Source organism: Antechinus flavipes, chromosome 5 (assembly GCF_016432865.1).
Source record: "Antechinus flavipes isolate AdamAnt ecotype Samford, QLD, Australia chromosome 5, AdamAnt_v2, whole genome shotgun sequence".
NCBI classification, from domain to species: domain Eukaryota; kingdom Metazoa; phylum Chordata; class Mammalia; order Dasyuromorphia; family Dasyuridae; genus Antechinus; species Antechinus flavipes.
In genome coordinates this window covers 52,839,364-52,851,668 of record NC_067402.1, presented here as the reverse complement: position 1 = coordinate 52,851,668, position 12,305 = coordinate 52,839,364, and the positions used below count along the sequence as shown (strand labels likewise).

The following is a 12,305-nucleotide window of genomic DNA, read 5'->3' as shown; positions in this document are numbered from 1 at the left end:
TGTACCGAAGCACATAGAGTCCTGGGAGGGATTCAAAGCTCCCTTTATTAAGGTCTGAACCTTCAGGCGCTAGTTCTTTATAAAAAAAAAAAAAAGTACAATTCTGCTTCACTATGTGCCAGTACAGAAAGTGTATTATGTTTTCTTTTACATATACAAAATTGGAATATAAGGAGAGACTTTCTCTTCTCAGTCAAAATAGCTGCTGAAAAAATAGACAGCCATTGTCCATCAAAAGAATAAACCTGAATCTCATCAGCAAATTGAAATTTGCTCCCATGATTGTCCTTCAAGCTTTCTCCATGGCATTTTCCTTCTGTCTCCCTTTTACTGAGGGACTTCTCACCACCTGAATGTCACTTTAAACACTCTAGATACAACCTAGGGTATTCTTCTTCCAAGAACCCAGTCATTGTCCCATAAACCCAAGCATTGTGAGAGATAGTGAGAGTGAGGGAGGCCTTAAGGGTTTAGGTGCCCTCACTCCTAATCCAGTAGAATCTTCCAATGGATATTAATAGTCCCGTGCCCTTCTATTTCTAGGCGAACCCAAATTTTGAAGGTCCATTTATTACTGAGCCTTTTGTTCAGCTCCTCCCTTTCCCTCTACTCTGTGTGAGCAAGCCCAGCTCTCTGGAGCTTGTCTCTAGAGAAGCTTAATTCACACAAGGAAATAATGGGTCCTTCCTGTGTTCTGAAGAGCACCTGATAAGGAGTACCCTCCAAAATTCTATTCATTCTTCTCCCTGTATAGGCCACTTTATCTTAAAACAGGTCACCCAATCACCATTGTCTACAGAGTGCTTAGAAGCTTTGTTCTATGGGAGAGCTACTTAGCTCCGTGGATAGAGCACCAGCCCTGAAGTCAAGAGAACCTGAGTTCAAATTTGATCTCAGATACTTAACACTTCCTAGCTGTGTGATCCTGGGCAAGTCACTTAACCCCAATTGCTCCATGAAAAAAAAAAATGTTCCCAATAGGATTTATAAAGCTTTTAACTTGGTCCTCTTCTCTGTTACAGTCAATCACATCACCCTTTCATTTATTCACTTTGAACTTGAACCCAGCCCAAACTGCTCACGGGATTATATAGAAATTTTGGATGGAAATGATTATGATGCTCCCCTCCAAGGTAATGTATCTTTTGCCTTTATTTAACTTTATGCTTTTATTGGGGAAATTGTCTATCTCTTTGTTTTTCAAGGTGATAGTGATTTATGGTCATTAGATTTCCAAATTCCTTCTCTCCAGCAAACCAAGTTAAAAACAAAAAACTTGAAGGCATGAAAAATGTGGTTTTTTTTTTTTTGTTTTTTTTTTTTTCCCCAAAAAAACACAGAATTGCTCAAAATTGGGTAAGATTTCCCATTTGCAGTGTCAAGGCCAAATTTGCTGCAGACTATTTCTGTGGGGCTCACAAAGATCATTTAAGTCAGGACAATTAAGATAATTAGGATAGATGGGATAGATGGATAGATATGTTAAGACAAGATAATTAGAAATCTGGAGGCTATTCAAGAAACATGGATTATCTTGTTGTCTGCATCTATTTATTGTGGTGTGTTTTTAAACCTCACAAAAACAGAAGATGCATCTTAGCATAGGAAAAAAAATGGCTTTTCAGTTTTAAATAGATTCCTGTCAGGAATCTCTCCTCTGTTACACTGATATTGAAATGCATTTCTTCTGGCTTTATTCTCCAAAGGACATAAAAACAACTGTCTGCCATACTCTGCATTAGAGACTCTCTTATTCTTGAATTCTGTTGTGACCTTGCCTCTGGTTCCTATGACGTTTCCCTAGAGCTTAGTTATTTTTCAAATTTTTCAGTAAACCTTGTGCTTTTTATCCTTCTTTCATGGTGTACAAGAACCACCACAAAAAGGGGGCAGCCAGGTGGCTTAATGGATGGAGTACTAATCATAGAATCAAGGATCTGAATTCAAATGACATTTACTAACTGTGTGGCTCTGAACAAGTCATTTATTTAACTTTTCTCTCAGCCTCAGTTTCCCCAGCTATAAAAAATGGGGATAATGATAGCATCTACCTTGTGTGTTAGGTAATTAATAATAACTGAGGAAACATCTACAGGGTTGCTTTAAGCATCAAATGAAATAATATTTATAAAGTGTTTTTCAAACTTTTAAGGGTAATACAGATACAAGCTATTACTGCCAATAACTCATTATTAGCCTCTCTAAATGAGTAGCATCAGGCTTATTTAGATAGGTCAGAAGCATACCTCTGTGCATTTAATGCTTCGTCCCACACTCAGGGTCACCCCTTTATTTATTGCAGGTTCCTAATCTTTTGTCATCTTGTAAACTGCTTCTGATAATTCAATTGTTCTATCCAATATAAAATTTCAATTTATTTAATAATTCAACCATTCCATTGAATTTCAAGTTTCAATTTATTTAAATCGCTTTGACTTCTGGTTTAGTCTTTCAAGGTCCTTACCACCCTTACCTTGCAAAAACAACACATATGTTCTCTATCTCATCAATTGGATCTCAAATAATCCAGGCTCTAGAACCCCACCTTACAAGCAATATTCTTATTTATTATGCTGCTTATCTTTTTATGAGTTTTTAAAATGCCTTTCCTAATTTTCTCCTGTGCTCCATCTTCCCCCATGTGTTTCTGATTCCTCTTTGACCCTCCTTACCTACTGGGATTTCTAGTCACCAGTCACTCAGGGAATCCTCAGTGTCAGGATGCTGATTTGCCATTTTGCCTGCCCCAAGTTGCTCCCACATATTGTTAGCTATTTCCAAGCCCGTCCTAATGTCCAGAGAATGATGGCAGTCTGCAGACCTCAGGAGAACTTAGTCCAGTGCCGAGGTGAGGAAGGATTGCTGGAATAACGACATGCCTTCGCCCTGTGGCCCCTGTGCAATGATGCTTCCTTTTCCTTGTCATCCCACTCCTCAGGCCGTTACTGTGGCTCAAGCATGCCCCTTCCTATCACCTCCTTCGGCAGGTCTCTGATTGTGAAGTTCATCTCGAATGACTATGTCGGTTATAAGGGTTTTCATGCTACCTACACGGCATCTTCATCAGGTAAGAGATTTGCAAACAACTTTTACTAAGCCCGGGGAAATGCATTTGAATCCACTGGAAATGGCTCCAGCTTCTTTTCATTTCAGAAACAGAGGAGCAGGCTACTGCTTGTTGTCTACTCTTATAGCATATATTTCTCTGACTTTTTTTTTTTTTGTCACAAATCTTCTCACCATTGAGGATAAAACCCATCTGAATTAGGCTTGGGATGCCACAGAGGAGAACTTGTGAGAGACAAGTTAACCCCAATTCTGTTGCTGTTGAAATTTGGCCATTTTTCTTTTTGGTGCTTTGGTAATTCACCTCATCTGTTGAATAACAGTAGTATTTGTCTCTTATCTATCATAATCTGTAGGTGCTTGGAATGGAGACATCATGTAAATGATACCTATTATTACATTGCAAATGTGCTACAAAATGTCCCTTCTCTTCACAGGTTTGATTATCTCATTAAAACATGCTTCCAATTTGCTCTAGGCATGACTTGTAATTGCATTAATTGTACTTCAAAATAATCTTATTGGGTCTTATGTTTATATATATACACATATATGTACCTATATCTGTATCTATCTATCTACATATACATATATATAATAGAGGCACAAGGAATAGAAATGACATGTTCAGTATTGACCTAATCCAATTCCTTCTTATAACATGCTTCTTTTCTGATATTTGTTAAGGGCAAATAAAATTAACTTGTCTTCGGTTGCTTTTTTCAGTTGTAGTATCACAGACATACGCTTAGAATGGACTTCAGAGGTCATTTAGTTCAGTTTATGCCCATGAAGTAATTATCTCCATGGTATTCCCATCAAGTGGTGGTCATTCCCTGTGTATATCAGCTCATGAAGACATCCTAGGACATCCCCATTATTGGGGACAACTCCTATTTGGGGAAATTTGTTATCCTCTAATATACTATAATATGTGTGTGTGTATATAAAGTATGCAAGTATATATACATAAGTATATATATATGTCTATAAGTATATATATACACATAGTTACTTATAAGCATTTATATGCTTACATGGAAATATATATATAAGCATCTATCTTTATAGTATATAACACATATCCCAATACTACATAACCCATTATACAGAAACTACCATTCATTGCTCTGAAGAACACTCAATCCATCCTTACACTTGCCTTTCAACTATTTGAAAACAATAGCATACTCTTTGTCCTACCAGCTGTTCACCCCTTTCCTACCTCCTAGCCTGCAACAAGGCTCCTTTTCCCCAGGTTTATCTTCAGCTGATGTCATCCTTTCCTGGCCTCCTTCATCCCCCTCATTCGATGAGTTTGTTAAACCCTTTCTAAGTTGTTTTGTACACAATTGGACATGATGCTCAACAAGTTCTCTGGCCAAGACAGACAATAGGAGGATTCCCCTCTTCCTTATTCTGGCTGCTAAGGCCCAAGTAATTGCTCCCAGCTCAAGGCTTTCCCCACTATCTGTCTTACTTATTCCCTGTCCTGATTTAGTGATTTGACCCCCCCCCCCCCAGTTGGTGCTTACTGATTATCACGTGAAATTGTGCTGTGCTTGATATTAATAAGAAGGTAATCCTGAGAAGAAATGAAGCGATTATTAGGATTCTTTGACACCAGCATTACAGTGATTGGTTTTAACATTTTATTAATAATAATTATGGTCATTTAACATTTTATTAATAATAATTATGGTCAAACATAGTGTTCCATGCTTATAATCCTTGCTATGAAGGGAGGCTGAGGCCGGTAGGTTTCTCCTTTTAGTTGCTCTGAGCTGCTGAGGTAGTTCAGGTGTCTGCACTAAGTCAGGAACCAATATGGCGAGCCTCTCGGAGTGGGAGCGGGGCAGACATGAACTGGTCTGAGTCAAAAATGAATCAAGTAAAGGTTTTGAACTGGGTCAAGCCATGAGGGAGAGAGGGAGAGAGGGAGAGAAAAACACAGAGAGAGACAGAGGGGGAGGAGACAGACAAACAGACAGACAGACACACACACACACACACAGATGGAGAGACAGAGATGGAGACAGAAGACAGATAGAGGAAGAAAGAGGGAGGGAGAGAGAGACATACAAACAAACAGAGAGAGAGACAGACAGACAGAGAGAGAGAGACAGACAGAGAGATATAGAGAGGCAGAAGGATGGGGAAGGGAGAGGGAGAGAGAGACAGAGAGACGGGGGGGAGAGGGAGAGAGGGAGAGAGACAGACAAATAAATAGAGAGACAGAGAGAGATGGAGAGACAGAGATGGAAATAGACACACACACAGAAAGATAGAGAGACAGAGAGGCAGAGAAAGAGACAGAGAGACAGAGACAGAAAGAGAGAGATGGAGAGACAGAGACAAAGACAGAGAGACACACAGAAAGAGACAGAGAGACAGAGAGAAAAAGAGACAGAGACAAAGAGATACAGAGACAGAGACAGAGAGCCAGAGAGAGCCAGAGATGGAGAGACAGAGACGAAGACAGAGAGACACACAGAGAGAGACAGAGGGGCAGAGAGAAAGAGAGACAGAGAGAAAAAGAGACAGAGACAAAGAGATATAGAGACAGAGACAGAGAGACAGAGAGAGACAGAGATGGAGAGACAGACAGAGAGACAGAAAGGCAGTGAGAGACAGAGAGAGATAGAGAGAGAGACAGAGGCAGACAGAGAGACGGAGACAGAGACACAGAGACAGACAGAGAGACAGAGGCAAAGAGAGAAAGAGAGAGTGTTAATATCATTCTAGCAAAAGGGAGAAAGAGTCTAAGGTAACATTGTAGTTCATGATGATATGACTATTTAAAGTTTCAAGTCTTTAACTCATTATGGCAGTTTGATATAAATAGTGTTATTCCCTATTTTACACTTGAGGAAACCGAGGGTCCAAGACATTCCATAATTTTCTCAGGGCCAGCCAGGAAGCAAGCAGAACAGTATTTGAGGTGGGGTCCAAATCCAAACCCTGTTCTGTACCCTCTGCCTTTCATTGATGAGAAAATATATGGGCTCCTCCCTTCCTGCCCATTATTCTTCTGAGCTGATGGCCAGAACTTTTCAGAGATCCTGCTCCTTGTTTGTTTTGACAAAAGGACTTTTTACTTTTAAATATCAGTACTGTAGGTTTCCTACTGTGAATCCTGGTGGAGCAGAGTTGTGATGACATTTAGCACAGCACCTGGCATATGGCAGGTGCTGAATAAATATATATATATATATATGTATATATTGATGATAAAGAGGAAAAGGATGTCCTCTGGTATCTACAATGATTTCTTGGAAGCTCTTTTTTGTTCTACAGTTGGGTCTTTCACTGATCTTTACCTTTTCTTTCTCTGTCTCTCATTTCAGCCTGTGGCGGTACTTTCAATATGATAGAAGGAGTCTTCAACAGTCCTGGCTACCCGGATATTTATCCTCCCAATGTGGAATGTGTCTGGAACATCCCTAGTTCCCCTGGAAACCAACTCCAGCTGTCTTTCATGTAAATCCACATGGGGAGTATTGTTTCAGTGTTTAGTTTAGTTCAGTTAAGTCTGTAGGCCGGAAAAACTTTGTTTACTGGAAAATACAGTTAAAAGCATTTACATCCATTAATTTGAAAAGAGAATATTGTTGAAACTTTAGGGAATCTGCAGCGAGTTTTCTTATCTGTCACTCATAGCTGTGACAATATTCTAGGGAGAATAATTATAAAAATCTATGCAAAATGCTACCAAATCTTCAGACTAGAACTTACTGTCAACTCCTCTGTCCCCTTGAGCTCAGAGAATGCTAGAATCTCTGCCTCTTGCTTCAAATGTGGATTTTTTGAAGAGTCCATTCTACTTTTCCCTTCCAGCCATGATCTTACTGCAGCTGGGTTCTATCCCCTCTTCATTGCTGGGCCACAGGGAAAAGATGACGGGCTCTGGGATCTGTAGTCCTCTAGCTGTATGACATTCTTCTTTACGGGACTCCGTAGCTGACCACATTAGTCATGTCTATAGTATCAGTCAAGGGAGGCTGTGTGGTCCAATGAAAAGAACTTTGGACTTGCATTCAGAGGACGGAGACAAATATTTATTAAATGCCATTATGTACCAGGCACTGTGCTGTGGTACAATATTATCTTATTTGATCCTCACAATAACTCTAAATATCAAATTATCCCCAAATTATCAATTCTTGAGGTTCAATGCCCTGCCCAGTGTCAGAGAATCCATAAATATCTGAGGCTGGATTTGAACTTGAGTCATATTCAGAACATCCTTAGTTCCCCTGGAAACCAGCTCCAGCTGTCTTTCATGTAAATCCACATGGGGAGTATATGTGATCAGTTAGATCCTCGACATTGGGCTTAGTAGAAAGAACAGAAGGGGTGGATTTTTGTCAGCCAGTGGAATCATTTTCCACCATGAAGGGCTCTTTGTGTAGCCTCACTAACCTGCCTAAATCATTAGCTGTGACTAGACATCTAAAAATTCATGTGATAATTGAAATGACAATCTTGTACTCTGAACAGTGACATTTGTTTGGTACCATGAACAAGGTGATTGCTTAGCAAATGGCTCTGGATGACAGTCAGTGTTCCTTGCATATTTCTATATTCAAAAAGTGATTCATTGCATTGTACTCATATTAGTTCTGACTCTGATAACCTTCCTAGGCTCTGGTTTAGAAAATTGAGATATCCATTCTGTAGTGGAGAAAATGGAGAGAAAAAAGTAATGATATTGCAATAGGCAAAATTGACCTGATCACATTAAAGTAATTTCCCTTCTAGAAATACCAAATTCCTCATGTACAATGCATAAAACCAGCCTTGTTTTCATCCCAGTTAATAAACAAGTGTATATTAAGCACTTAATATGTGCTGGGAATTGTGCTTAATGTTGGGGAGACAAGATGGGGGAAGACAATTTCTGTTCTCAAAGAATGATGACAGGATAAGGCAGCATAAGGGGGAGCTGAAAGCATTGATGGAGGGCTGGAGAGAGATGCAGGGATCTGGTCCAGGAGACATTAAGACAAAGTCCTTCAGAGTCTAGAGTTAAAATGGAGATTCTGCAAGCAACCATTTGCTCAGGAGGGAGTATTCAAAGATTAGGAAGCATTCTATTGGGCCATGTTTTCTGGGTGAATAGATTTCTGTGAATCTGTCTGTTTCAGAAAGTTCTTGTTACTTTTTTTTTAATGCATCACATGATGGTGATTCATTATTCACGTGGCTTAGAGTTGTGCTAGATGAAATGTTAAAGTTAATCAAATGAAGTTATCACTATTGCTTATGAGTAATGGCAACCATGTGGTTGTTGCCCAACCAAAGCCTGAGTGCTGTATTTTAAGAAGAAACTCAGATATTTGCCAGAAATCATTAATTTATTCACTATTTTTCTACTTTCAAAAAGCACTGTGCTTTCTGAGAGATTTAATCCTTATGTTTCTGAGTTATTTGCCCTTAAATTAAAAAAAGTCAAAGTTAATATTAATACTAATCTCCAAAACTTTTTGAATTCAATTAAGCTTATGTGTTTCAGTAAAAGATAAGAATTTCCACTTGAACAGAAAGAAACTAACTCAGTGGTTCTCAAACTTTTGTTCTCAGTATCTTCATGCTGTTAAAAAACTATCGAGTATCTGTTCAAAGAGTTTTTGTTCACATAGGTTATATTTATAGCTATTTACTATATTAGAAATAAAAAAATGATTTTGAATTTGTAGGCCCTCTGAAAGGGTTTCAAAGACCCCGACAATTCTTTGGACGACACTTTGAGGACCACTGAACTAACTCGAGCAGCATTGCTGTTCTGGGTTTTAAACTTTCAGCTAGTCCTAAGAATAAAAAGGGGAGAAAAACTTTCTTTCATTTACTCTTTAGTAAACACCAAGAAGAAACTATTGTATAGCAAAAGAAATTGTTTTTGAGAACAGACTTGACATTTTTATTGTACTAATGAGTTAAGAGTTTGGTTTAACAAAATTTATTTTGCAAAAGGCACAATAATATGAATGTTAATTATTGAAGAATGTTTTTTATTGAGGGGCCTGAGGGTTAACTTTGAATCATACTGAAGTATATACAGATGGATAGCTAGCTGGATCTAGTTCATTATAGGTTTATGAATTAGAAACATATGAATCAGATTAAGTATTTTTTTTAAAAAAAGCAACATTGGGATGTGAGTGTTTGTGGTTAGTTAGGAATGGAAAAAAATGGAGGAGGAGGAAGAAGCCATTATAACAGTAAGAATCAGCGAGAAACGTGAAGGAACACAAATCTGCAAAAAGAAAATGCACTTTGTACAATAAATACTTAAGGAATGTCCTGGACGTGCTCTTTTTACATTCATAATGTTCTTTGGAAAAGCAGATACAATTGGTTTGAGTTCAAGAATAAATGAAACTTTGTAATGAGAAACAGTAGGGACTGTACTATTTTTATTCTGTGTAGTGAGCTCTAGGCAAAGCATGTAGGGAGTATGAGCTTTAAAAAAAATCCAGAGTCATGTTAATGAATATGGCAGGTGTTTGTTGGCCTTTTTAAATAACAGAATGGGGGAAAAATAGGCTTCATGGGTGAACTGGCATCCCCTGGAAAAGTGTAGGTGGGAAAACACCCATTATACTCTTACTAGATTTTTTTTTTTAAGTTGAAATTGGGGACAGCTAGGTGGTGCAGTGAATGGAGCACCAGCCCTGAAGTCAGGAAGACCTGAGTTCAAATCTTGTCTCACACACTTAACACTTCTTAGCTGTGTGACTCTGGGGAAGTCACTTAACCCCAATTGCCTTAACAACAACAAAAAAGTTGGAGTTGTCTTTAGAAGGAAAAAAAAAACTGAATTTTGGGGTATGTGTATAAGTGTTACATACACAAAGAAACATATATAAAATATACATATATATTACACACATATATACACATACATATATACTACGCACATATGCATATTACACACAAAATATATACATATATTCATGTGTACAATATGCACCATATATATATATATGCACATATCCATATATATTATGCACATATACACATTGTATACATATATACATGCACACACACACACATATATATATATATATGTATATCTATCTATCTACTACACATATATATACATATACATATATCCTAAAACTGAATTTTCTTTCCTCTAAGGAGAATTCTAAGCCCACCCCATTTTTAAACATCTAATTAGGGTCTAATAGTTGTTTTCCCATTTCCCAGAGGGTGCCAGTTCAGCCTCCTGAGCCATCTTTTTCCTCATACTGGTATTTAAGAAGGGCAGCCACCCCCTGTCAGGTTCACTAAAGTGGCTGCAGTTCTGTCTCTGTCAGCTGCACAAGGAAGTTTTCTAAAGGCAGCTTTCTTGATCCATTTCAGTTAATTTACCTCCTGAGCAGATTAAATCACCTCATTTTCACATGTTTTCTGCTTTTAAAGAAACAAGAAATGAAGTTGGGCCAGTTTCACAATTGGTGAAATCTGATCCAAAATAGCTCTAGGTAAAACTAGCTTTATGAGGAAGGACCAAGTACCACCTGGACCCCAGGCAGGGGAAGAACAGTCACTTGCTAAAAGGTGGACAACCATCACTGCTGGGATAGACTAGGACAAGAATCAGTAGGACGAGAGAGCTGGAAAGGGGAATGACAAATTGATGGTTTGCTAGTGGTCCATGGACATTAATCCCATTTTTTTTGGAGGGAGAGGGTAAGTGCGGGGTCCTGATAACAGCTCCAACTCTTCTGTACTGTCCAGAATAGCCAACTAGCTCATAAAACGTGTCCTTCACTTCCCTCTGAAATCAATAGTGAACAGAACAAATCTAAACAGAATACTTGATCATATTCTTTTGGTTCTAGATCTATCAGTGATGGCATTCAAAGCCACAGAAGAAAGAAACAGAGTCTTGAATCTATTCTGTTTCTCCAAATATTGATTCTTTTAGTTCATATTCCTCATTTTTGGGATATATAATGTTGTACTAGACACTGGGGATTACATAAAATTAGGGAATAAATTATAATACTCTCCAGAAGCATACTTTTTATTTTCTAACTTTTAAATTTTCTTTGTGTTCTTCCTTTCTCCTCAAAATCTTTTTTTCACAATTCTTTTTATATCTCATAGGTTGGTTTATGTTAATAATGAAATAATATGATGATAAATGTTTTTCTGAGAGACTTGCGCAGATTGCCTAAAATAGATCTTTAGGAATATAGGAAATAGGAAAGCTGGGATTCTTTATGTTTGCTTTGTAGGGCTAATCTGAATATTCTTTCTTTCAAATCAGTACCTTCCAATTAGAAGAAAGTGCAGGTTGTACTAAAGATTACCTGGAGATCCGTGAAGGAAATGCCACAGGACACCTGTTTGGGCGCTATTGTGGACACTCTTTGTCTGTTGAGTATAAATCAATAGCTGGACATGTCCTGTGGATCAAATTTGTCTCAGATGGTTCAGGCAGTGGGACGGGCTTTCAGGCCACCTTTGTCCACAGTAAGTAGATTTTATATGTTGATGGTGTTGATGGTTTTTATCTTGCCTTTGTCAAAATTAAACTTATGATTGACCTTTATCATTAGTCTGCTTAGCAGAAGTTGTTCCTTTCAGTTATTATCCCATTTCTTCTGTACAGGAATTAAATGGTACTCTGATTTTCCTCCCCATCAGACATCCTTAAGGAAATGAATTAGATTTCAAGGATTAGAGAATTCTGAGATTATCATTCTCACTATTTCCCAAGATTTTATTATTTCTCTTCTTAAAATTTTTAAATTCACTTTTTAGAGTATATTAATTTTGGTGGGGGTATATGAAATAAAAAGCAATATATCAGGATGTCATGCTGATTTTTGTGCACTTATAAAACTATTCAATTCATTCAGGTCTATTCAATTCATTCAGTTCATACAGCTCTACAGTGCTGTAGTTGCACGCCCTTTCAAAGAGGAGAACAGAATATGAATTATTAAGGGAATTATTAACTATTAATTATTAAATGAATTATTGATAACAGTGCTATTAGTAACAATAATATCATTTCTGATTCATTGTGGATGCTTAGATAGTTTGCAGCAGGATGCTCTTCCAATTTAAGTGCCCAAACTCCCTCTCTTATAATTATGTCTTCCTTGGTCAACTATTTCCTAGAATCTTCCAAATTGAGATTTTTTAGGGTCATATATTTAGAGGCAGAAGAAGACTTACAAGTGCTCTAAATTAAACCCATCGCTGGAGACCCAAAGTAG

At 37.8% G+C, this 12,305-nt stretch overlaps 1 protein-coding gene across 1 annotated transcript in view; it reads left to right on the top strand.

Moving 5' to 3' along the window:
* Window positions 1-12,305, top strand: part of CUBN (cubilin) — a 282,230-nt gene that overhangs the window by 158,187 nt on the left and 111,738 nt on the right. The window contains exons 33-36 of the mRNA XM_051963617.1: window positions 1,023-1,133; window positions 2,939-3,067; window positions 6,414-6,546; window positions 11,348-11,553. Of these exons, the coding sequence (XP_051819577.1) occupies window positions 1,023-1,133; window positions 2,939-3,067; window positions 6,414-6,546; window positions 11,348-11,553 (579 nt within the window). The remainder of the gene's footprint in view (window positions 1-1,022; window positions 1,134-2,938; window positions 3,068-6,413; window positions 6,547-11,347; window positions 11,554-12,305) is intronic.